Below are 26,325 nucleotides of genomic sequence, written 5' to 3'. Positions count from 1 at the left end.
TGTTACGGAATAGAAAATAAGAGCTGAAGAGAAAGCTCTGTTAATCTGTCTATTATGTGTGTTCTTCTTCCTGTAATGGAAGAATTAATGCCTTTTACAGGGCTGGGTGCCTTCTAACACTTATTAACAACACTCACTCCTGCGGTGCAGATAAGTGAAGAAAAATCCATAGCTGTTGAGAAGTGAAGGCAGAAGAGACAAGATTATGTAGCAATGGAGAGCGCAGAGGCTTAATTTTGTTTCCCAGAGTTGCCCTCAAGTGCCAGCAAACCCCCTCAGTGACCTGCTGCTCTGTGTGTCAGTACGTGGGCTGGGCCAGTACTCCCAAGCATTTTTAGGAGGCGAATCACTACAACAGCAAAACAGCAGTTGATCCTTCAGCCTTTACAAGACTGGGTAAAATGTGAGCTGATTACTTAAGCGTTCACTGTTGGCATTGTCTTGTTGAATTCTTACAGCTGTCAAAGCCTTTCTAAGTGCATAACGTGATTCCGTGACTGATGGGGCTAACGTGAACAGTAGAAAGAGATGCTGTATAGCAAATGTGAATATAAAATTGACAGTTTGCTGAGAGAAGGGCATAAAATAGTGCTACGGATTAGTCATTAGATGCTGTTTTGAGAAGTTACACGTATCACTGGTTTGTTACATTACAGGATATCCAATGTACAAGATACTCTAGAAGGTGAGGGTCTCAGTTTTTGTTCTGGGTCTTCTGCAATCTCTGTGAACCCATGTGTGCTACAAACCTTTTCCTTGCTTGCCCCCAGGGTCACTCCAGCTGACCCTGAGACATCAGGGACAGTTGGGATGTCATCTGTGAATCCTCTGCTTTCCAAAGTTTTTGAGGGCCCTATGTTTTATCCTTATAAAGGGAGGGTCGCTAACTGAAATCATGCGCTGGGCCTGAGTTGTTCTGCTTCCTGGCTCTACAGATGAGAATGTCTGTTTTCTCCTTTCATAACCTTAACCACAGCATGCAGCTCAGACCTGTTAAATTTGGATCCTGACTTCAATTCTGCTAAGGCTTCTGGGCTGTTTGGGACTAGCGGTTGCTCTGGGACTGTTTCCAGTGTTACTGGAAGTGTATGAAGGACCCATTTGTTGGTTGTGGTGTTAAGTTTGGTTTCTAAATTACTCTGAGGTATAGAGATTCACTAAGCCTCTTTCTGTTTCTGTGGCTCAGTGGAACAGCGAAATAAAAACGGCTGCTGCTTGGAGACAGCTTGAAAAGAAAGAAGAGGAGGCTATTTCTTCTCCTGTGCCTTTCTTACTGTCCCATGACGAAATCCCCAAATACTTGATCCTTGCAACTGTGATGGAAGCACTTCTGTTGACTGGACCACAATTAATATTACACCTATTATCCTTCCTAACCCTGAACTCTAACAATTGCTTATTTTTTATTTATTTCTCTTCTAGAAACCTTTTTATGCCTTGCTGCTTGAGGAGCTGAACCTGTAACAATCTTCTCTAGATCAAAGTTCTGATGTGCTTCAAGTGGCCACTCCTCGTCCGTGTTACTCAGACTGGGGCAGAGACCTGTGTCTCTTTTGTGGCCTTTGCAATGCCAACATAGTTTGCAGTGCTTAGCAAATTGCTGCTGGTCTTTTCTTGAAAAATGTGTTAAAGTTTTCGCAGGAGCTGCTCACCAGTCAGGAGTAATTTCAAAACCATGTGAAGCTTCAAAGGAACCATTACCCAAATAGATGGCACGTGTGTGTGTGTGTGTGAGTGCAGGCATGCATGGAAAAGACTATTTTCCCCTTTCATTTACCAGGTGAATATGAAAGTGCACGGATGTCATTGTTGGACTTTTACAAAGATACTTGGTAGAGAAGGAGCCTTCTGCGTGGCTAAGTGACACTCGGTCAGCCAAATCACCCAAAGACGTAACTACGTGTTCAGTAGCCCTATCAAACCTGCATAGCTGTCTTTGCCAGGTACGCTTTTTTTGGTCCATCAGAGGAACAAAAGGTGTCCATCCTGAACAGTTAGCTTGCTGTCAGGCTACCAACCAGTCCACATCAAACAAGATGCTTGACCAGAAGTGAATATAGCAGTGGGTTAGAGAAAGACTCCCATGTTTTCTAGAAGAGGCAGGGGTGAGGGGACACTTGTTTACTGTGGTGGCTATAAACAATACATATTTTTTTTACTTTTTTTAATGAAGAATTCAAGAACATAATATATTTCTGAAGGCCGATTACAAAATTGATACTTTAAGAAATTATTGAGAAACCATTTATTGATATCTCAGTCAAATAGTCCTGGCTTTTGCAGTTGCTTTAGGTGTAGTAAAAACTAGGGATGAGTTTAAAGGATACGTTCAAGTTCAGTATTACATTATTCTGGTAGCAGTCAAGCTATTCAGTGACGGAGAATGAATGATTCAAGGGGGTGTGGACCATAACTATCCCTGTCTGAGTGATCATAGCGAATTTTTGAAGAAGGTATTCACCTCTGATAGTCATGGGTAGGTGAGTGCCAGGTCTTGCGTCAGGGGTAACCCAGCCCAAGTATATTCACATGCCGTCTTGACATCACCTGTCTTGCTGCAGCGTCACCACCTACCTGAACGTGCTTTGCAGGCAAACATGCTTCCCTGGAGTTCAGGAAGACCAAAGGAGCAGTCTGTTGGGAAAAAGAGGAAGATGACAACAGTAAAACCAGCAAGTGATGCACATGCAGCAAGAGCAGAGATACTCATTTTGACTCACACATAATTCAGCCTCCAGGAATTTGACTGTATAGAAATTTTACTTGCCGATGTAAAAAATTGGCATTTACCAGCAAATGCCGTTAATTTGTACAAGAGCAGTTGAACTGGGGGACGTTAGGTAAATGCTAATAAAAATTGTAAGAGACTGAGGTTCCTCGAGCAGTCTGGACCTGGACATGTGGATGTGTGTGGGGAACAGGGACCGCCACTGCTTCTGGGAGGGTGGGGCTGGATGTGTTTGCAAGGCATTGCCTGGCTGTGATGCCAAAGGCTAACTCCTGGTCCCTGCTGTACAAGGAGAGTGGTCTGGTGGGGATTCAAAGGGTATCAGGCGTACCAACAGAGCAACTCCTCTTAATCAGTTAGATCTAATCAGAGATAAGAATATTTTTAGCAGCAGAAGCTGCAGCCTGAAAGCTGACATTGCGGCTGCGTGGGTATTTCAAATGGGTTTAGTTTGATCCAGGAGTCTGGAGCAGGAGGTATGTTCTCACACCGGTCGATCATCTCTCCCTTTTCGCTTGTCTCGCGACACGCCAGGCAGGCGCAGCTGCATGAGCGGCGGCAGAGGCAGACTGTGTGGTCTGTCGCCGGCGGGTACTGGTAGCAGAGGCAGCCCCGGGGAGCCAGGCTGGCTGCCTCCGCTGGTGCTCAAACAGGAGGGGTGCAAGCGGTGCCACCTCCCTTCCCCGCTGAACCTGCTGCTCCACACATCCAGACCCCTCAGCAGCAGTTTCTCAGGGCCCCAGCACAGCGGAGCAGGCAGCTGGCTCATGGCCTCTTTGCTGCCCCTGGTCATTTGTCACCCTGGGCAGTGGGCTATTTTGTTATGCCTGGTGCTGTCCCCGAGCTGACAGCCTCTGTCTCTGGGAGGATTTCTTCCACACACTCCCTTCCGCTGCCGTGAGAAAATCGTTTGCATGGGACTAAGCTGGCTGCCTGCTCTCAGCCTTCCCTGGGACAGAAGGGGTGCAGTGGGAAGAGACGGGTGGCTCTGCTTGCTGGTGGATCCAGCACTTCATTAACTTCCTAATTCCCCTTTAAAATGGGGAAGTGTATTGTCTGACTGAAAAGTGTTAAGTGGTGTAGTGTGAAAGTATATACTTAAAGAATGCTCAGTGATTTTGAAATGAAAAACGCTCAGTTTGCCAATGTTATGCAATACTGTTGCCTAGTCTGGAAGGGTAATGAAGATTGCTTAATTAATATTACTGACAGGCTGAAATCTCCAGCTGTGCAACTCAAGGGATGTTTCAAAGCAGGAAACAATAGTTATGAATGCAACTTGACTGTACTATATAGGGGCGTACAGTCACAGAAGATGAACTGCCCTTCTCTGATTGTATAATGTGTCCCTAGTGCCACCAGGGACAAGGTAACAGTATTGATGTGCCTGAGCGGCCACACAAAATATGCGCGGATTGTGTCCCACCAGCGGGCAGGCAGCTGCTTTCAGCACAGAGGGCGGTGAACCCCTGCGCTCACTTATCCAGCAGTGTGTTAGTTCTGCCATCGCCTTAAATCCATCTGTGACCGGGTGCCCCTTTAAATGATGTATAGCTCAAGAGCAAGTTTTGGGGCTCGGTGCAGAAATTGCCACCTTGGCTGCGGGGTTTTTATGCTGAAGACAGACAGAAGGTCATAAAATCTTTTCTTTCTTTTTATGTGTCGAAGTTGTTTCAAGTATAAGCCCTATTAATGACTCATCCGGAAGGTTTTGGACGCTGAATGTAGGCATGCACCTTTCATGTATATTTGATGAACCAGATGGAGCTCTTTTAAGACAAGATTTTTTCTTCGAGCCCTCGTAGTTAACATGGCTCCTTTAATAGTTCTTCCTTAAATACAATCTGAATGCACATGCAAACGCCGATTTTGCTGCGTCTTAGCAGTTTCTTTCTAAAATGCTTTAATTGTTTTGAAAGTCTGGTGCAAACTGAAAACAGCCCTCTGCCTCCCACCACCATCAGTCCCCCATCACATCCCTGCTCATGTATCAGGCATTGATTTTTTTTTTTTTCCCCGCTCCCTTTCCTCGCTTTTAAGTGTAGTGCAATGTCATCTCGAAACTATTTCCCTGCGCATCACGATGAGACGAAACCAGCTCTCTAGGGATGGGGCACAGTCCAAAAGCCATCAGCAGGCCTTACCCACCCGCTGCCGTTCCGTTCCTGCTCACGGGGGTGCCAATCCCTGAAGGAGCGCCATGTGCTGGGGGATGGGGGGGCCACTGAAGGCTCCGGGGCTCCACACAGGCCCAGGCCTGCGTGTGCATCGCGAGGTATTTCTGTCTGAGTCAGGGGAATAGTAACACCCACAGACTCAGCCTTAGGCTCGGGCAGATTTAGCTCTCAGCAGATGCAGCTCGGAATTCATTTAGCCTCATCGGTGGTTTAAGCTAATGCACGGGAACTAACTTCCAGCAGGAGGATGCACAGGCAGCTGGGCATGGTGACACCTTAACCTAAAGCCCTCAGGGCCTGGAGCTGCCTGATATACCTGTGTTTGTGTTTTTGTTGTTACTGGCCGGTATAGCCCTCCTTGGAAGTTAGTTAACAATCCTGACCCTTTCTTTTAGGTGGTGGCAAGAGACACTTAAACCCATGTCCCTGTCCAAAGCAAGGGACGTGACATTTCATGAAGGAATTTGAACTATTTAGGTGCAAGGCCAAAGTATTATTTGATTAAGGCACAGGGGTGGAGAAAAACAGGAGGAGCATGAGAATGGACTGCACAGAAAGTGAGTCGCTGTGCAAAGAGGTTCACAGCAGAAGCCAGGAAAGGTAGACCGTATGGTTGGGGATGCTGGCTGAAAGAATATAGAATTGTTTGACCACACAGTTTCCAGAAGACAAACATTTTGTACTTGTTTTGTAAATCAGATTGAATTCTATCACCAGTCCTAACAGAATCAAACTACAACCACTCCAATTTTGAGATGATAGTCTTTCAGGCGAGAAAGGTAACAGAATGGTTTTGTTGCTCTGATTTAGTGGTGGTACCTTATTTATAGCAAGCAAAACCAAGAGAGAATTATGCAGTTCATTACGCGCTTGTGGCAATAAAACCTTTTTGTCTTGCACATATGTTACAGAGAACCTGTTTTAGAAACACTTCAGAGACTAAAAATAACTACATTGGATCCGTTTAACATAGCCTCCACAGCCATGTGCTTTAGACACCATGAGACCAAGTGAAGGGGGCTTGGAGAGAGAAACCAGTACATTTAAAATGGCTAAAAATGACTCAAATAGCCTTGCTAAATCTAAAAATATTTCCAGAATTAAGTCTGGCATTGTGGGACCTTCTATGGGTAGAGGTAAGCATCCATGTGTAAACATAGACACAAAATGTGTGTGTCCTATAAATATAAATGGTTGCTTACACATAACAGAAAAGGATACATGCCTTCACACAATTCCCTCTGCATGAAACGCGGAGGATTTACAGCAGCTACTTTGTGTTAATTAACTAATATATATCAATATGTTATTAATGAATAACAATAAAGAACTGCATATTTTTCTGCTGCCAGCATGAGTTTTCTTTTTGACTGTTTACCGATTCTTTATGATTCAAAAATAATTATTAAAAGGATGTGCTTTCTTGTATGCCACTAATAATTGTCATCTCTGCTCAATCCATGCGTCTCAGAGTAGCCCAGCCCTATCCCACTGCGTTCCGTTCTTCATCCCCTGGGCCTCCTGTATTAGACACACCTATGGGCTATAGCTAAGATTGTTAAAGAATTCCCCCTCTGGAGCTATTCTACATATATGTGTATGTGCACACAGATATATATATATGCATATATAAACACGCACACACACTCTCCAGCTGTGTAGGAGAGGTCAACCTAATTTTTAAAGTGTACAGAAGAGCAGAAGTGGAAATTTACAATCCCTTCTGGTTTTCATTATAAGCGCTTAAAACTAATTAAACAAAAACCTGACCTTATTTTTATTCCTTTTCTTAAATTAGTGCACATGCAATGGTGAAAGTACATCCTTGCTTGAAGATTTTGAGACAGTCCTGTGGAGTAAAATGTATAAAACTCATCCTTTTCCTCTGGCATCACTGACATATCTCTCTACGCGAAAAAGAACTCCTGCCTCTAGAGAAAGCCCCCTTTCCTTTTTACTGCTGATTATGAAATGTTGTTGCCCCTGATGCCGTCCCATTCCTTATTTCTGCTCAGAAGATTTCTGCTAGTGAAATTGTTGCTAAGTAGCTGTGGTCTAAAACTCATGAGGTTTTCCAGGCTTATTGCTGGAAGGTAAGTGAATAATTAGAAACCAAATCACTGCATCTCGTAGGCTGGGAGCAGTACACGACTGTCAGCTCAGGGCTAGGTGCAGATCGCAAGCCATAGCCTCAGATCATAAGATAGCAGCGTGCCACCTAAGTACGCTAGAAGGCCATCATCTCTCCTGTTTTACAGGGTTGCACATGGGAGTTTGTGAGTCCTTGCCTGTTTTTGTTTGTTCTCTTCTGTTTGGACCGTGTGAAGCCACGGAAAGAATATGCAACGTAAAGCTTACACTTAAAAAATTAAAGGAGTCAGGTATAGAAAGTTTAGTCTGCGATTAAATGGTTTAGGCAATAAGACAGTAGGAGAAATGATGTCCTGGGCATAACGCCTTTCTGAAAGCAAAGAGCTTTAGTAATGCCAGGATACTCAGAAGAGGAGGTTAGCAGATGTCTTGGGTGAAGCTTTTCAAGGCAGCACGTTAGTGAGCTGGCAGGTCTGGTGTCCCTAGGGCAGACAACACCTGTGCTGCTCTTGGGGAAAAATATAATGATACTCACTTCTATTTCTAGATTTGCCGGTTGCGTATGAGACGCTTGTTATGGAAGAAATGAGCACGGGTGGTTATTTGAACTGCAGAGAGGTAAGAACTCAAAGGGGTTTTGATTTGAAAGCTTCCATACAGAAGCAGGGAAAGAAGAGGGCTGATTTTGTTGATCAAGGAATAGTAGAGCTCTCAGTTTTTCCTCCCTCAGCGGTTATTGGGTGGCGGGTCCAAAGAGTGCCTGTTTGGTGAATCCGCTTGCAAATTTGTAGCTGCAAGGGAGCCAGAAGTCAGTAAGACATCAGAATCCTGTTAGACTGGTTTCTACTGGCTCGAAACGCCAGGCAGGTTTGGAGGGCTGCTGAGCCAGGCTGTCCTTGTCAACTGCATCAAGCTAATTTCAGCTAATTTCAGACCTGACATAAGCTGGTATTATTCTTCTAGCTTGTTACGATGATTGCACGTGTCTTTAGTAACTCAGGAAAAATACTTGACAGACAACTCTGGAAACTGTGCAGCGAACAGCATCAGTCGAGCAAATTTCCCCCCTCCAGAAGGGCTCTTTTTTGGCCCCGGAGGGGGGAACCCTGGCAGGAAGGGAAGACCGCAGGACTGCAGCTCCCAGTGCAGAGCAGTCTCTTCTGTCCTAGGGCTGAGGCTCTAGCTCGAGGCTTGGGTAGTCACAGCCAGAAGCTGCCTCCAGTTTCCCAGCTACAGCACTAGACAGTGTTGCGCTGTAGACAAACAGGCACATGTGCAGTGCTTCCTGACTGCATGAGCATCCACAGCTAAGTCTCCATATTTTTTTTTGGTCAAACAAGTAACATGATCTCCTCAGCCGTAGCTCTGAAGCTCACTCTACCCGCATGCCATGAAAGACGGGCAAACCTTTCCCTTTCAGACCTTTCCTTCCAACAGCAGTTGTTACCCTCCTCTTCATCCCCCGTTTTTAAGCACAGAGAGAGGAAGGCTGGGATGGGAAGGCTGGGATGTGGGTAGTGAGTCTCGCGGCTGTGGCGCTGCATCGGGTCCTGTGAGAGCAGATTTCATTTCTCAGCTCTGCTGCAGTTCCCTGGGCAATCTTGCGCACGTTCAGGGATTTTCCTGGGTCTTAGTTCCCCATCTCTAGAGCGGGAGTGGTATACTGTAGTTTATGAATACTCCTATATTTCTCCCATAGTTTTATTCGGAGTTGCTTGAACAGGAACTTAGTGCAAGTACAAGAGCATGACATGAGACAGCCTGATGGGTTCAAAAAAGCTCTAGATAGTGCTCTAGTTAAAGGGAAAAAAAACTGAACCAGTTTGGGTATCCTCTTTTTTGGTTATTTTTCATTTGATATCTCCTACATTTCTGTCCGCAAGTGAAAAGCAGGCACTTTGTCTAGATTTCTTGTTCCTCGGTGTCCCTATTGCTCATCCTAAGCTTTATTTGAGCTGGTTGCAATTTCTGCTAAGAAGAGGTCATTGTTTCAGGAATTGCTTCCTTTTGGAACAGCGAAGTCCAGATTTTGCAGATTGAGTAACCTGTTTTTTCATACCCATCTGTTTCAAAGATGATTTTGGCGAGGAGGGAGAAGGCAGGGAGGAGACGAGGTTTCCAGATTGTTTTGGGTTCTACCGAGTCTTGTCATTTTTTCTTATTTCAGATCTAATGGGGCTGCTTCCATGGGGTGCTGCTTGGAAACATGAAATATTGCCTCCAGGCACTATTGTGGGAAAAAATGGTAATTGCCGAAAGAAATCACAGAACAAGCTATTTCCAAAAGGAGAATTTGGGTGAAAACCCAAGGCATCAGCCACATATTCAGATAATGGTAATTATATAGTTAAAGCATTTTACATTGTCTTGCAAATGTCCTCTACAAATTATGGCAGTGTGGGATAATGGGTTCTTTGTCTCTGGGCTCTTCTTTTCTGGCAATTACTATGGCATTTCACACGTACTCCTATATTTACAGTTGATTTTGAAGCGGATTGGGTTTATCAGTCCCAGTTTGAGCCTGGAGAAAATTAGACCGGAATAAAATTGCTGTCCGTCTCTTCAAATGAATGTCAGCCAATTAGTCCTTTTGCAGGTTCAGCAAAATGTTTTAAAATTTTTTCATTGTTTTAGTGCAATTTCCTACTGTCAACTAGATGTGGAAGTGGCAGCTCCGCTATAGCGGTTGAATCCGTCGATACTTTAATATCTCAAGCGCTAGCTTGTTCTTATGAAATCTGAGTCCCCGTTTACTTGGTGCATTTAAAAATATACATAATTGCTGGGCCAGAGTTCACAGCTACGCTGGATATACAGCAATTGGTCTCCTGAGAATGAAAGGAAAGATCGGCTAAGGGGAAGGATCAGCCTGCCGTTAGGAGGAAAACAGGCTGTTTTTCATATTTCCTGTCTTTATTTTATTTATATGGTTTTTTTAAAGCAAGACCACACATAAACATTTGCCAGGAAAAATCGCAACCTGTCCTGCCCTTGGAAACAGACAGGCAGTTTGGTTGCTTGGTTTTGGGGATGTTTGCTGTTTAGTTTGCCACATTAATGCCTGTTCTGTGTGGGCTGGGTCTCCTCTCTGCCTAGGCTTCCTCCCTGCGGTGGTTTTCGCGCCTGTCAAGCTGTGCCAAGGTGCCTCTCCTCTCCGTCAGCCAGAATTCCAACAGTGTCCCGGCTGTGCTCTGTCCGGGTGACACAGGGCTCCTTCAGTGTGACCTCACTTGTAGAGCAAAGTCAGTTCTCTGTCGGGCGCTGGATTTGTGCCTTTGTCTGTGGCCTGAGGTTTCTTCCTCGGGCTGTTCCTCTTCCAGCATCCCCCCCAGAATAGGATTTTACTCACCTGACAGTCTGGGGCTGAACCAGTCTCTCATTTGCCATCGGGACGAGGTATGTCCAACAAGTCTGGACTAAACTCCCCGAAGTCGTTAAAGATTTGCAATTCAGTTGTGAATCCTGAGGCAGGTATGTCCTACTGAAGATCACTGTCCTTCGGTCCTTGTACCTTCTGTCAGTTCTGCTTGAGAGTGAAGTTTCCCTCAGACTTTGTTTGCTCAGTTTCCAGAGTCACAGCAAACATAATTTAAAGGAACAGCTTTCTCTTTACCTAGATAAGTTAGTACAAACATGCCCTGAATGTCCTTTGCGCTGCTTGTGCCAAAAGCTTAATCACAGGGCATTGTTAAACCTACCGTATAAATCTTTAACAACTGGGTGAAACTTCGGTCCAAATCTGCAAACTCAAATAAGTGGAAACAGTAAATGGTATTTGCTTACACTTTTAAGGCCCACTGGCTGAAAAACTGCCCTTGCTTTACATTATTTACAGCCATTTGAGATGAAAAGACCTAAATGCTTACGACTATTTTTAGGTTGCCATGTTTTAATTTCCTGTGAGTTTGCATACCTGGGCACTGGGATGGATGTAGCAGAGCCAGCCTGGTTTTATTTTAAGGCTTTTTGGATCTGTTCATCCAAATGCCTGTTATAATTTTCTCCCTTGAAGTGCTCTGACTTCTTATTCGGATTGCGTTTGCTGTTCTCTCCACTGGGCTTGCTTGCTATTCTGTGAAAGTCCCCCTTCTGCGGGCAGCTTAGGGCCCAACGCTTCAAAGGAAGCCAAATAAGCCTGTAATTCCTGTAGATCCCCACGAAGCGCTATACTTCGGAGAGAAGTTTTCCCTCATCCTTGGATAACTCATTTGTTTTTAAGCCTGCAGTTTGAATGTCTCTTACAAAAAGCACCATATCGCCTGCTGAATTTGATGCTAGTCTTTCCTTTGATTTTTTTTTTCCTTTTCTTTTTGAAGTTTGCTGAACTTGCCAAGTGCCTTGTTCATCTCAAAATATTTTAATTGGTCACAACATCGCCCTATTCCTTTTAAAATGCAGCTGTATGCCCAGCCTACTCTGTGGAAGGCTAAATGTTCATTGAGTAAAGCTTTGGTTATTCTGGGGTCAGACATCATAGCTTCATGGCCACCAGTGTCAGTGTCCGTTTACACGGCCTGGGCTGTCAGCAATTAATCCTGTAATGATTAATCAAGGTCACCATTGGAGCTCTGCACTCCTGGTCTGTGAGCTAGCAGGACACGGGAATGGGGGATGCGTTGGGCTGCTCCCTGTCGCAAGAGTTGCTCGAGGCTGAATCTGGCTGGCCTTGTGCTTCAGACCTGCTTATCTGAGTGCCCCAGCCCTGGCAGAGGATGTGAAGCAACAGACTCCGGTTTTATTGCATTTTCCAGTCATCAAATTGCTCCAGTGACTCCTTCCCAGTGTTGCTATTTTGAGGGCTAAATACAATGCTGCTTCTACAATCCCCTTTTTGCATGTAAATCTCACCACCTCTCTTCCTTTGCTTCCCATAGATTGTGCCATTCATTTTGTTACGAAGATGAAGTATATCTGGGGTTTTTTTCTGTTCCAAATGGGCAAAGTAAGTGGAAAAATGGTGTGATGTGTATCATAGGCAGGCTGTTCATTGGACGTTGTCTCTTCCTTGTGGCAAACCCACAACTCACCATAGTGTCAGAAGGCTGACAGGTCTGCCATGGGGTGATGTTGTTGCCCTTTGGGTTGAGGAGCATTTTTGGGGTTTTGCCCAATTCTTCCCATGAGGAGAGGAAATATGTTGTAAAAGGCTATTATTTACTGGGAAAGAAGCACTGGCAGTACAATTCTTTGCTTACTCCTCCTGATGGAAATCAAAAGCGACTTAACCGGAGTCAGTGGAGTGTGAAATGGGACGAACCCAAGGAGTACCTGCTCCTTCATACCTGTTGGTCGTACAGCTGGTAAGGATAGGGAGGTGCTGCTTTCGAATGTGCACAAAGGCTCATTTCCTTAATTAGAGCTAGAATTAAAAGAAAACGGCAGATGCTTCCTTATCCAAGGAACCCTGTTTCCCAAAGACCCCTGCCTGCCATTAGCATTTGCACGTTACATTCATTATTATTACTTTGGCTTTTTCTTGTTTGTTTGTTTTGCCTTTTTTTTTTTTTCTTTTCCCCTGGCAGAGCAGAATTCCATTCAGCCCCTAGGTCTATAGGATTTATGTTCTGCACAAAGGATACCATATTCCCTCACGTCTGGAGCGCGGCCCATAGCGTCTTAACTGAAAACTTGCAGAATGGTGTAATTGCCCTCTTGCACGGCCTGACTCCACAGAAGACCTCTTGATTTTAACTACAGCTGCCTGATGACAGCCGCTGCGCTGCATAGCACGGCATAGCAAAAATACTGCTTACCTGAGCCGGGCTTGCCTTTCTAATAGTTGAAGGAATCAACGGATTCAGGTTTGAACACTTCTGAAGGGAAATACACGTAGATCATTTCAAACGGACTAGGTATCACCCATTAAATGTAATCTCTCTTGTTTTCCCACTGATTTCTTTTCCCATACGCTTACGAGCATTAGCTTCTCCGTTCTTTTTCTTAGCCTTCATTTGCAGCTATTGCTATATCTTTCCTAAGAGGTGGCACCCGAAATTGAACATGGTCCTCCGAATGCAAATGCTCCATTGTTCAGTATTCTGTCTTTATATTATCTTCTGCATTATTTTTATATCCTCTTATTAATGCACCCACACACCCCATTTGCATTTTTTAACCTTTTTAAAAACGTTTTCATTACAACAATCAGCTATAAGGGCAATGAAGTAAGCGTGGAACAATAGAAGTGAAGAGCTTGATTCTCCGCAGACCTTTACCCATTTTAAACTTCACTGGTGACAGTCATTTTGATTTACACCCCAAGGAGAGGGGGGGTGGGGTGTCAAACCCAGCACGTCTACACCGAGACAACCATTTTTCATAGTTAGCAAGGAATGGTTTTGTAGAATAGTTGCAGCACACAACCTGCTGCTTGGAAAAAAGGACTTTTGCCGGGGAGGACGATGTTTTGCAGAGGGAGGGCTGCAGTGTGGGCTAGCGTCGGAGGAACTGCGCTGGAGGCCTGGCTGCTGGCCGCGCTGGGCGGTGGCCACACAGGGGAAGCACCGCAGGGCGCCCGTCTGTGGACTGCGTGGTTGTCCTGCACGGGCCCCGGGTTAACCGCAAAACAGGACTGGGCAGCGCGTCCTGCATTTTGGGAGCCGTTTTAGCCATTCTAGGCTGTTACCCCCTGCACAGCCATGTCCGATAGCTGCCCCAGGGAGTGGGCTGAAGGGAGGACACCCCAGCTGGCTGGGGAGGAAGGTGGGGACCTTGCCTGGGGAGGAAGGGTCCGGGTAGGGGAGCTGGGTGACGGGAGGTGGCCAGAGGCACGGCTGCTGTGCCACGTGCGTGCTGCCAACGTAGAGCAGGGAACCATCGCCACCACAGGAAGGCACGTTTGGGACTTCCCGCTCTAAGAAGAGATGGACAACCAGTTTTAAGCGGCGGCCAGGAAGGTGATTTCTATTAAACAAACGAGCATTTATTGGTTTTCTGGCTGCAGAAGTGCAGCGTGTGACTCAGAACACCACCTCAGTAACAGCGCTGTTAGCCAAGAAGCAGAAAAAAGGTGAAGAAATCCACAAAGCAATCATTCACATCTGTCTTTCTGGCAGACTGCACCTTAGCAGCCTCTTCAGTGTCTCTCTTCCTTCCTTAATTGCTTCTGTTTCTTGATTCTGGATTGTCTCCAGGAGTCACTGTTAAAAGTTATTATCTGGTGGCTATCAGTGTATTGTCTCTGGAGGGACTTTTCCTCACATTGACTATTGTTTGATTCCAGGTAAAGCAGTGAGGTACAAAAGCCCTTAGGCTTCTCTTGTGCGTCCCAGTTAAAGCAATGCTTTACTTGCCCGGTTAGGCGAGGCTTGTAAACATGGGGTGTGGTTTTACAATACGGCTAATTTGATCTAATGGCCAGTTGCCAGTCGAGAGGTGAGTCTGCTCCTCCTGTCCTGTCAACAGCTTCGTGCTCCTACTCCTTCTCCTACTGCAGATCCTGTTGCTTGTCTGACTTCTGCTGACGCAGTCCAGGACAGTGACCGAGCAGAAAACTGTTTACTTTTTTTTTCTTTTTTTTTTTTTTTATTCCTGTGGATTAGTTTTCTGCCAGACTGACATCCTCTGATGGCCTGCCAAGGTAAGATGAGCATCAGTGCTGGCACAAGAAGTGATACAGAGTTGCTCAAGAGAGAGGAAAGACTGTAATACAGAAGCCTTACATTAATCTGGTTGATTGGTTGTAAATCCACATCTTTGCAACTCCCTATTTGGCTGGCACAGATTGGCCACAGCTGCCACCAAAAAATGAGAAGATTTTTTCTTCCTCCTTTTTCATTACTGGCAAGGTCTGTTTGCAGGATCGTTATTTTCATTTTTTTTCAGATCACTGCAAAGACAAGAAGGCCTAATGGCAGCAATGGGAACACTGTAGAGAAGAGAGGAAAGCAAGAGAAACAGCGAGGAATGGGATAGGAAGAGGTCATCTCTGCCAGCAGCAGCCCAACATCAGAGGAGTAGCACAAGATAGTCGTGAAATCATTTGCTTGGGTACTCCCAGCAGCTGCAGGTGCTTCTAAGCCAGCCAGGGCACAGCTGGCAGGAGGGGCGATGGTGTCCTCTTCTTCCTCAGCTGGGACCCTCAGCTATACTCTGCCCGCTAGCCCGGTGACTGCAGCTGGGGGCCGGTTTGGCCCTGGCCGCCTCCAGGGAGGCTGCTGAGAGCTGCACCCGCGGGCACAAGCACGTCATTCCTCTGCTGCTGCCGGCGGACTCCTGGGTTCACCCAGTTCTTCATCCAGAAACAGCGCGCTGGTGGGTGGGGGGTGGGTGCAGCCAGCAGAGGAGGATGTCGGGGTATCACAGCACCCTCACCTGCTGGCTGTAACTATTTTCTGGGTTCTTTTGGCAAACTTTCCCAGAGCTCAGGAGCGCCCTGAGAGGAAGCGCCGGGAGTCCGTGTGCTGGGGCCAGAGCAACATTCCTTTCCTCAGCACAAGGGTAGGAGGAGCGCAAAGAGGACCAAGAAATAAGATGGCACGCTGAACTGTATAACCATTAGAAACAACAGCTGTTCCGCAGTGCTTGTCAGTCCATGCAGGTAGAAATATGCTGTTTAATTACTACGTTAATTTAAAAGTCTTTCCCTAGTGCTTGTCCAGCTCATATGGAACCTCCCCTTATATGCAAAACAGGTTTGCTATTTAAATGTCAGCTTGTGTATACATATCAGCTGCTGGCTTTTCTCGGGGATCCGAGACAGTTGACGTTGCTGCCAATATAAATAATTTTGCAGGTTGGAGACTAGTTGGTGAGAGTGTGGTGAGCCTCCCTTTTATCTAATCCAATAGGAGTGCTTTTGGGGTTTTTTGGTTTTGTTCCCCCCCCCCCATTTGACGTGACTTCCAGGAGACACAGAGTGAAAGAGGTATTTCTTTTTCCTTTTTTTTTGGTTTTCTTTTTTTTTTTTTTTAAAGAAAAAAAACAACACAACTTTTTCATAACAGTGGATATTGCTAGGAACTAAAAAGGTAAATACAACATTTTGTAAGTTCAGGTAGGAGTGCAGGTTGTGTATTCCTCCACCAAACATATGCTAAGGAAAATACTGCTGTTTCATGTAATTCCTCTCTAGTGCCAAAAAAACCTGCACTTTAAGGCACAGGAGCTACTGCCGGGCTGAGCCACAACATCTTAAAAGCAGAACTGGATTAATTGTTTAGGAAAGCATGTACTGGGGAGGCTGAAAATCCCTTTCTAAGTGTGGGACGAAGCTTTTACCACAAGAAAAACTTTCTAGCACAGTTAAAAAGTTTATTCCAATTGGCTGCTGGATTAAAGTAATTCCAGTTCTGCGCCTTTTCAGTTTTGTATTCTGAATGTCTTAGTTTGTTTAAAGTTTAATTGTTTGGCAGGTCTTGCTGATAACTCTCCTTTCTAACTCCACGTTATTTGACTAAACATGTGCTGGCTGGCTTGTTAAGAAGCCCCGTAGCCTAGATTTAGTGTAGCATCTGGTCTAGAGGCATAAAAAAGCTGGAGATGGAGCGCTCTGATGCTGGGCTTTGGCAGAAATAAGCAGTGTCATGCCGTTTAGATAGGAATAAAGGCTTGCACGTAGGAATATGATGTGTAGCAAGTATTCTAGAAGCAAACGGTTTCCTACCAGTCCTATAAAACTGGAATGTGGCTACTCCTGGCCCCCCTTAATGCAATATCCCAATGGAAATGTCTCGTTTTCTTTGTGTGAAACAAGAAATGTATTTCAGCATAGCGCTTAGGTGACTTTTATAAGCTTGGAAAACACTGTAAGTCCAGGTCTGAGGCTGAGTAGAGACAACCTGACCTGGATTCTTGTGCTTGCCTTGGAAGGCAGAATTTTATTTGTATTTCGTCCTTGACTGTCTTAGGTGATTTTTTTGTTTGTTTGTTTGTGTTTTCTCCCCAAAACCTCCCTAAATGGGTTGGTTTTGTTTTCTGGGGTGCTATCCGAATTCCTTCAAGAACAAGCTGCCTCCTACCCCGAGTGCAGAGCACTGTGAGTGGGACCCAGGGATGGAGTTCAACACGTTCAGCATTTCTGCTGGTTTGTTTTTAAAGACATCCTGTCATTTCAGCTTGGATCCGAACATGTGAAGGACAGGTTTTTGCAGACGCTGAAGCCAGTGGAAATGTTATCCTTTTTAGTCACTTTTTGTGGAGAGGGTTAAGGAAAATAAACGTGCAAGGGCTCATCCTGCTACGTGGACAAGTCCATGCGAGCTGCCCTGAAGGACAGAACTGGAAGGAACAAGTCCCCTCTCCTGGTGCCCACTGGCACTTATCCCTTACTGCACCTTGGGCTCCTTCCAGGCATCAGGTCCATCGTGGATTCATTTGTTGAGAGCTGTTACTTCTTTGACTCTTCTGGTGTGCTGGAAACAGTCTCTGCTTTGGAAAGCATTACAGCTGTATGACTTGCAAACTATGAGTAATGGTTTCCTTAGGTGTTTCCACTGTGACCTTCTTTCTCCCTGTCCGCCCAGTTCTGCCTGGAGGTGAGGTACTGGATCTCGGCGCAGCAGCTTCCCTGGTGCCTTGGAGAGGAATTGCAGGTAAACGCCCGTCTCTCAGCGTTCACAAGGGTAAGCCTGGGAAATAAATTCGAAACTCCAGTAAGTAACGCAGAAGGGAATACTGGCTTAATGGCTACGTGATAAATTCACCTTCTCCTCACTAGCACCTCTGTCATCTGGAAAGAGGTTACCAGCTGACTCTTTTTCTCCTAGGAAAAAATTCCCACAACTCCGCTTCCCCTTTCTCACCCCTTTACCTCACAGAACTCCAGCTAACTTTTCTCTCCAAGGTGGCTGAATTGACCCAGGCCTGAGCAGCTGTTGTTGCCCTGTGTACAGCTCTCCAGTCTCCTGCTTGTGTTCCAGGCCTTTGTGTTCCCAGCAGTTAGTCTTTTTTTACAGTTATAGCTCTTGGTCTTTCAAAAGATACTGCTGTGGTCTACACACTTCGATCATGCTGGCTGCAACACTGCTGCCTCCTTCAGTAGGGTGTAGGAACAAAGCAGCGTCATGGACACGTGCGTCCCATGGCAATTTAATCTCGGAGGGACCGGCATGTGTGATTTGAATTCCTGCAGTGCGAGAGTGTGAGCTTTTGAACACTCTTCATGTGCCTGTCCTGCCGATGATTTGCTGTCCTGCCAAGGATTTGCTAATTTTACTTCTCTCTTATTCAGGAGCATGTAGTTAGGGTTTTGGCCTTTGAAAATGGGTAGGCATCAAAAGAAAAATCAATTCCTCTCAATTGGCTGGATAAGTATCTAAAGCAGCACTATTATTTTTATATATATATATATATATATAAAGATCTTTAAGCTAATTTAAAGGTTCTGCATTTTCGATTGTGTGAAACTCAAACTGTTGTGACTAAGCCTCTGCTTGAGGATCCACGAGGGACAAGGTAGAAGAAGCTGAATACTGTCTTTAAGCGTGTTTAAAAAGGGATGGGAGAGTTTCTCTGCAGATGGATACATAGTGTGTATGTATATATATGCAAACAGACATAATACCCACATTGCATGTAGGGAGTATATATACAAATGTGTGTATTTGTGTACACACACACACTCACACATATCCCTTGTTCAGTCTCTGGAAGAGTCACTTGCTTCTAGCGTTTTCCTCGATTATAGTCGCGGGCGCTGTGTCCAGGAACCTCAGGCTTGTTTCTATGGCAGCTATTCCCAGCCTTTTAACATCCCACCTTCCCTCAATCCCCATGTGGCAATAGGAGGAAAAGAAGAGTGTTGTGACACCCACGCTGAGCATCTCACAAAGGGGCCGAGAGCCTGGGCAGGGATGCCTGCAGATGACAGGCTCATACAGGAGGGACTCGGGTGCAGTAGGCTGCAGCACAGCCTCCCGTGGCACTGGCCTCTTGGCTTTGCCTAGGGAGCTCCGTGGGGCATCCCAGATCTCTCTTTCCCTTTCCTTTCTTTTTCTTTTTCTTTTTCTTTTTCTTTTTCTTTTTCTTTTTCTTTTTCTTCTTCTTCTTCTTTTTCTTTTTCTTTTTCTTTTTCCTTTTTCTTTTTCCTTTTTCTTTTTCCTTTTTCTTTTTCCTTTTTCTTTTTCTTTTTTCTTTTTCTCTTTTCTTTTTCTCTTTTCTTTTTCTCTTTTCCTTTTCTTTTTCTTTTTCTTTTCCTTTTCCTTTCCTTTTCCTTTTGTTTGTTTTGATTTTGGCCTCCTTCTTGCCTGGCCCTAGAGCAGGACTGCGATATCAGAATGGTATCATGAGCAGGGATGCTAGGGAACCTGTGCTGCACTAGGCAGGCTGACTAATCTGCCTTTAAATAATCTCCCTTTAAATAGTCTGGAAGCACTCTAGCGAGCTTCTGTTTCAGGAGCTATGAGAACACAGCCACGACTGTGGTCTGTATAAATAGCCAGATCCGTGCTGGTAAGTAGTGAACAGCACAGTTATTCGTCCTAGGAAGGTCTTCCTATTTTCTTCATGTTGTTGCACGGAAAGCTGCGATCAAGTTGTGGTAACGTCTCTGTACAGTAGCAGTTTCGCTGCCTTTTCTCAGACTGCCGTATTGTCAGTGACAGTGAGGAGCGAGCAGCTACCCTTTGGAGATAAGACTCGTGTCTCCAGCGGCTTTGCACCTGAGTGGCAGCGGGGCTGGGGCTTGCTGGGGTCTGTACAGCTGGCTTGAGCTAAACCAGTGCCATTCAGACCTGTTTGATCAGTGCTGCGATCTCTGGTATTTATGGCATCTGGAAGGTGAAAGGAAGGAACATTTGAATATTTGCTGCCTAGCTATGGATCTGGATAGAGCATAACATGATGGTGGTGTCTAAGGAGGATGAATTTAGCTCACCTCTGCTGTCCTAACTCAGTAATCAGCACCCAGGAAATAAAATAAAATTGTCAATCAAGTCTATGTTAGTTATGCTGGCTAATATAATCTTTTCTCTTGTGATACAAAAGAGTGGAAACTGTTCTCCAGGTAGGTACTTGCACTCTGCAGCTGCATAGTCAATCTTCAGTTTGCCTCCAGCTGGTCCCAAGTTATCAAGGCAGTCTTCAAAAACATAAGGATCTGATACGTGGCCAGTAGCCACTCTAGCGCTTTCCAAGATTTAGGTAAATAGGAGAATCCTCGACGAAGAGCACCGCAAGTCTTGCCTCAGCCGAGGTAGGAGGCATTTGGATTTCTTACTCATAGTGTATTGTCATCTTCTCCCTGCCATTCCTACCCACTCACTGCGTCAGGCATCTAAGGCTTGGTTTATTTATTTTATTTTTTTTTCCTCGCCCCACCCCCCCCTCCCCTTTGATGAGCAGAGGATATTCAGGCCTTCAGTTTCTGGTGCATCATGTCAGAGATGCTCTTTCTTTCTTTCTTTCTTTCTTTCTTTCTTTCTTTCTTTCTTTCTTTCTTTCTTTCTTTCTTTCTTTCTTTCTTTCTTTCTTTCTTTCTTTCTTTCTTTCTTTCTTTCTTTCTTTCTTTCTTTCTTTCTTTCTTTCCCTTTCCTTCCTTCCTTCCTTCCTTCCTTCCTTCCTTCCTTCCTTCCTTCCTTCCTTCCTTCCTTCCTTCCTTCCTTCCTTCCTTCCTTTTTTTTTCATCTTAGGCAGGGAGGAATGTTCTCTTTCTTTCTCTTTTCATGCTCAGTGCTTACCGTCCTCAAACAGGGGCACAGCTGGGGTCAGGGATTGCCTCGGTGTGTCGTTTATATGGGATTTTAAGTCATGTTTGGCAAAGCAGAAGTTCTGTGCTGGTTTTTGAAACACCATCAACAAAGACAGTAACGATCTTCTGCAGGAAAATTCTATAATGTTTGATTATCAACAATCTTCTGAATTACAAAGCAAACCCACAAAAATCCCAGCCTGTGAATTTAATTAAAAAGAAAAAAAAACAAACCACAGACAGCCTTTTCATTAATTGTATTTAGCGTACTTACCTTACATCACTCCAGTAAGATCACCCAGGCTGTTCCTGGGGTAAGTCTGGTCCGCGTTGCCAGCTAGCATGCGACACGTGGGTTCCTTCTGGAAAAGCACAAGAAAAAGACAAAGCTGAAAGTTGCAGAAATTATGTTTTGAGGCAAGATGGTCCCCCTGAGCAGGGAGGGCAAAAAGCTGTGGAATCTACCCCGTCACATTTTGCTGGGCTAGGGGTGGGTCAAAATGCGGTGCATTTTGTCTTCTTCTCCCTAGCACAATGGCTTCGTTTCCTGTCTTGAAGCAAGAGACATTGTTCCAGAACGGTACCTGGAGCTACCGAATTCCAGCCCTGCTCTACCTGCCGCGCTTCAGCATCATCCTGGCATTTGCTGAGGAACGGGAGGATGTGGTAGATGAACACGCCAAGCTAATAGCGATGCGCAGAGGCATGTATGACCCAACCACGCACCGCATTCAGGTACCAGTGTGGGGAGAAAATGGGGGGGACACTGCCCACCTGTACTGCTCGCCTCTCCCCAGATGAGTTGAACGTGAAGAGAGGGCAGCTTCTCCTTCTCCTCAGTTACAGGAGACAAATGTGGTTATAAGTAATGCCTGTGTCATTCTAATTGCTGGGATTCAACCCCATCGCTGGCAGCCGCTCCAGGGGACTCAAGCAGGCAGGCGCAGCGGATTTCCTGGGGATGGCTTTGACCCACCGTCGCAGAGCGAGGGAAACAGAGAGACGGGACAAAAAGTCCTGTTGCGACAGCAAGGTTGTGGAGGAGAGGCAGAAATGGGGAGTGCCGTGGGGTTGGGGAGGAGTGAATTAGCAATCGGTGACTTTTTTTTGTTAATTCATCTTCTTAGGACTAATTTCAGGTTTTAAAGAACAATTGAGAACAGCTAGTCTCCCCACGCAAAAGAGTGTCGTCTGGTTTGTCTGTGCCAGTGAATTGGCTACCTCATTAATCTACCAGTTATTATGAACAGTTATCTTGCTGGGTGACTGGGGGAGGTGGATACTCTATTTATAATCATTTTTTGCATTTGCAAATGAATTAATGTATTTGAAGGGAAAAAAAAAAAGTCATTATATTTTTCTGTTCAAACCCTTCGTTGGTGACTGGTTGTCTTAGATTATAGACTCTTAGGAGCTGGAGTCTGCCTGGCAGAAGCAGCCTCTGAGTGCACCTGCAGTGTCATACCATTCAGGTAGCATCTTGTGCAACCCCCCTGTAATTCAGTTAAGTAGGGCTCAGTTCATCATAAACTTAATAATTTGTGTTCGCGTGCTAGGGTTTCTTAAAATGGAAATATTAAATAGTCCAAAAAAAGTTAACACTGGTTGAATAGACAAAGATAAGACATGACCAAAGAGGGTAATCAGCAAGTCAGGGTAGAAAAGCTAATTAGTATCATCTCACTGGAAAATACTGCTGCTTTTACCGAACCAATAACACTACGTAGGAATAGTTTTCGAATTGCAATGTTAGTGTTAGAAATGTGATTGTCTTGTGCGCTTTTAATTTAAAGACAGACAGGGCTCAGAGGGTAGTAGTACCTGCTTTGCGACCTATTTTCTGTTGGACAACTCGGGGTCCAAATTTCCTCACCAGAGCGTGTAAAGCCGCGCAATCAGCTCTAGCAAAATGCCCCGGCAAAGGCTGGGCTGCCCGTTCACGCGTGGGTCAAAATGAGGGAACAGGAGCCTGAATGGAAAGGAATTTGTCAGCATCCAGGATACCTGACAAGGCCTCAGTTATCTAGCTGACTTCTGAAGAAACACTGATGCAGTACAGCGTCTGTACCAGCACGCTTTGACCACTGGCCGTGTCTGTGTGTCTTATGTGTGTATATGTGTATATATATATACATATGTATATATATATACCTGTGTGAGACTTTCTGAAAATTCAGCTACTGTAGTTTTTTAATCAGTGTCATCAAACGCTAGCTGCATTGTGATACAGACCTATCAGCTCCTTGGTGAGTAGTAATTAAAAAGGGCATAACCCACCTGTTTGGTGAAGTCATCCAAATAATTTTCACTTACGTTTGGCGATGCCAGTAAATTGTCTTCCCACTTCTTGCTCTGTCCACTAACTTGCTTCTCTTCTGTTCTTCTCATGCTCTTCTGTAGTTTTTATCCAGGCATTCTTATGCTGTGACGTGGATTTATTTGTAACGGTGTGTTTCGTTCTTGTCTCCCTTCGCACGGGGCCCTGGCAGTGGAATAGCATGGAGACCATTGTCAGTGCGCAGCTGAAAGACCACCGATCTATGAACCCCTGTCCTGTTTATGATGAGGTCACAGGGAAACTGATCCTGTTCTTCATAGCCGTCCCAGGGAAGATCTCTGAGCAGCATCAGCTCAGGACAAAGATCAACCTGGTACGTCTCTGCTATGTCACTAGCACGGACCAAGGACGCACCTGGAGCACCGCCCAGGATGTCACCGACGGTACCATTAGCACAGAGTACAAGAACTGGGCCACTTTTGCGGTGGGGCCGGGTCATGGATTACAATTGCTCAACGAGGCCCGGAGCCTTGTGATTCCTGCCTATGCCTATCGTATCTTGGACCCTAAGCAACACCCCACCCCTCACGCCTTCTGCTTCATCAGCTCTGACCATGGGACAACGTGGGAAATGGGGAACTTCGTGGGGGAGGAGAGCGCGGTGGAGTGCCAGGTGGCGGAGGTGCACACCTGCGGCAGGAAGGTCCTCTACTGCAACGCCAGGAGCAGCAGGGGAGCCAGAATCCAGGCTGTCAGCTACAACCATGGGCTGGACTTTGAGGGAGGCCAGCGGGTTGAAACACTAGTAGAACCTCCCTCTGGATGTCATGGAAGTGTTACTGCCTTCCCACCTCCCCCTGGCGCCAGGTGCCAAGATAGTTGGTTGCTCTACGCCCATCCTACGGACCCAAGGAGTCGAAGAGATTTAGGAATTTACCTCAACAAAAGCCCTTTAAATCCTGCACACTGGACAAAACCAAGCATCCTCTTCAAGGGCCTGTGCGCTTACTCGGATCTGCAGTACATGGGCGTTGGGCCAGATGGCTCACCCTTGTTCTCCTGCCTCTTTGAATATGGGACCCACAAACAATGTGAAGAGATAATCTTTGTAATGTTCACTTTGAAGCAAGCTTTTCCATCAGAGTGCTGAGTCTTGAGGCTTTCCATTAGCATCCCTCTGAAAAACACCTTTGCCGATACTTCTTTTCACTGTCGCTTCTCATCTTTCAGCAAAACATTTTTGTACTCCTCCTGCAACCTTAGTTTGGCGTTGGCTTGTGGCGTCTGTAGGTTACAAAGTCTATTAAACATATTAAAACTGAAGACGCGTTTGGTTTTGTTTTCCGTTGCCTGTTCTTCCTTCTCGCCTTTCCCTTTGGCTGCCACCTTAAGCATCACGTGCTCAAAACAAGCGTGACCTTCTGCATAGGGCCTCTCGCCTGCTGGCCTCCGATAGACCTGAGGAGGGACACGCACGCTGGCAGCGTAGGGATTGCCCAGGAACAGAGGGCAGCGGTTTTGTGCTGAACTGTATTCAGTAAGTTGTGGAGAAAGTGCTAGAGAGGACACTGGGCTTTCTGCCCTACATCCACAGTTGCCGTCTTCAGAAAACGCTTCGGCTCCGGTTGGGCGCGCTGTTTCTCGCGGTCAGCGTAGCACTTGCTGGCAACTCCAGCTGTCGCGTTTTGCCGTTTTCTCACTTCAGCAAGGCCGGGGGCTGCCTTGATATTCCCTGCCCGCTTCTGCAGTGGATTTGGGGTTGCCTTGCCGAGTTCCCAGCCCGCCCCTCCCCCCGCCCCGGGACTTCTCTCTAACAGCCTTCTCCTTACTTCACACGCGGCGTGTTCTTGCTTATTTGCCCTTTTGCTTAGAGCGCACTGAGGAGCTGCGGTTTCTCGTGTGTAAGAAAACCATGGCCTCGTGTGCTCCTGCTGCTCCCTCTCCCTGGGCAGGGACAGCAGGACACCAGGACCAGGGGACAGGGCAAGTTCCCTGTATGGGAACTGCAGGATCAGGACAGGGCTGCAGAGGGAGCTCCCAATTTATAGTCGGGAGGGGAAATACTGGCTGGTCTTCCTACCACCAGTGCTAAGCTACAATCCACGCACCAACTGCTCTTATCGCTGACAGCCCGCTTGTCCCACAGGCATGGCGGCTGTTATTACGGAGCGTTACTGGCATACGAGGCTGTGTGCCAGACAAGCAACATCACCCCACTTCCAGCAAATTGCAAAGGCTCGGGTGCCAGGGGAAGGGGACCTGACGGAGCCCAGGGCAGGGTAAGAGCTCTCGAGCTGGACGGCTTTCCAACGTAGATGGATTTCAGCAGGTGTCTGAAGGAAACAGCCCCAGTTTTGGTGGGAGAGAGGCTGTTCTGAGGCTACGGTGTGATTTGAAAGGAGCCATTATGCTGTGAGGAGACAAGGGGAGTGACCAGAAATGAATGGGTACCAAGGGAGACACGTCAGAGCAGACGGAGCTAGGAAAGCTTTGCCCATGCCTCTGGACAAAATTCTGCTTCTTGAACCGCTCTGCCCTCCTTTGTGGTGTGCTGCGTTCCGTGCGTGTGCACATGTGGAATGGCTCCCAGGAAAATATGTTTGATTGCTGTAATGGTGAAGAAAAATACCTGCTTTTCAGAGTGCTCTGGGGATGCCTCCCCTTTGGGGCATGCTAGCAGCTCCCGCAGGATCCTTTGCGCTGCCATTGTTCAGGTCTGCGAGTCTCTGCTCAGCGTCGTCCCCCCCCGCCTTTCATTGCTCATAGCTTTCAGGGGCAGTGGGAGAAGAGAAGGGGCCCTGATTTTTCTCGCCATCTAGGTTTGTTTCAGGGCACCTGGAGGCTGCGAGTGCCAAGGGAGTGAGGAGATCTCATGGCCTTTACAAATACACCCGTAATTTGCCGAGCCTTTCCTAAGCAGCAGGTCAGTGACGCGCTGGGCTGGAGTAGCTCAGCTAACCAGTACTTTGTGGGTATTACCCGTGTGCTCTTCAGATGTAGGGCAGAGTCCAAGCACACCTTTGTGCCCAATAGCCTGATGAGGGAACGCTCTATTTAGACTTTAGCAAAGCTGACTGCTGTCCTATAGACTTAACTTCCCTCCTCAGCCATACCATGAAATATTTTTGTTTCGTGACAGGAAAACGCGTATTCGAGACCTTTTAATCTGACCAGGCCTGGGAGTGCCCTTGCTGATGTGCACCCACAGGGGGTTGGGGTGACCAATGCCCATCCTGAACGATGCTGCAGACAGCATTTATCCACTGGTTCTGGGCAGGCGGGTGATTTCACAGCCAGCTGGTGCAACGCTACCTGGACATCTGTAGCAAACCCAGTTTAGATACAGTGTTCATTACAACGTCTGAGAGACGGCTTGAATTAATACCCTAACGTGGGGGAAAAAAGGATGTTTGCTTTGTCCACA

General features: G+C 46.2%; 2 protein-coding genes across 3 annotated transcripts in view; one reads left to right on the top strand and one right to left on the bottom strand.

Moving 5' to 3' along the window:
• The window catches only part of NGEF (neuronal guanine nucleotide exchange factor), a 52,430-nt gene extending 41,791 nt beyond the window's left edge, over positions 1 to 10,639 (bottom strand). Inside the window, exons 1-2 of the mRNA XM_054206110.1 lie at positions 10,346 to 10,639; positions 2,575 to 2,634 (exon numbers count right to left, since the gene is read on the bottom strand). The gene's annotated coding sequence lies outside the window, so the exon portion shown is untranslated. The remainder of the gene's footprint in view (positions 1 to 2,574; positions 2,635 to 10,345) is intronic.
• Positions 10,640 to 14,344: 3,705 nt separating this feature from the next.
• Positions 14,345 to 24,141, top strand: NEU2 (neuraminidase 2). Of its 2 annotated transcripts, XM_054206113.1 has the most exons (5): positions 14,345 to 14,575; positions 14,821 to 15,535; positions 17,460 to 17,528; positions 21,154 to 21,358; positions 23,113 to 24,141. In XM_054206113.1, the coding sequence occupies exons 4-5, from the start codon at positions 21,158 to 21,160 to the stop codon at positions 24,049 to 24,051; spliced, it is 1,140 nt and encodes a 379-aa protein (XP_054062088.1). In that variant the 5' UTR covers positions 14,345 to 14,575; positions 14,821 to 15,535; positions 17,460 to 17,528; positions 21,154 to 21,157; the 3' UTR covers positions 24,052 to 24,141. The 2 variants fall into 2 exon arrangements, with proteins under 2 accessions (XP_054062088.1, XP_054062090.1); XM_054206115.1 differs by lacking the exons at positions 14,345 to 14,575; positions 14,821 to 15,535; positions 17,460 to 17,528 and having other exon boundaries at positions 20,579 to 21,358.
• The last annotated feature ends 2,184 nt before the right edge of the window (positions 24,142 to 26,325 follow it).

The sequence above is a fragment of the Rissa tridactyla genome, chromosome 6 (genome assembly GCF_028500815.1).
Source record: "Rissa tridactyla isolate bRisTri1 chromosome 6, bRisTri1.patW.cur.20221130, whole genome shotgun sequence".
Lineage (NCBI taxonomy): Eukaryota > Metazoa > Chordata > Aves > Charadriiformes > Laridae > Rissa > Rissa tridactyla.
This window is presented reverse-complemented; position numbering and strand designations above follow the sequence as displayed.

What these genes read in the sequence shown, in the direction of transcription:
- NEU2 (XM_054206113.1), top strand. Translation starts at nt 21,158, where the DNA reads ATGGCTTCGTTTCCTGTCTTGAAGCAAGAGACATTGTTCCAGAACGGT. An exon ending in CAACCACGCACCGCATTCAG is followed by an intron (nt 21,359 to 23,112) that starts GTACCAGTGTGG and finishes GGGCCCTGGCAG; the next exon opens with TGGAATAGCATGGAGACCAT.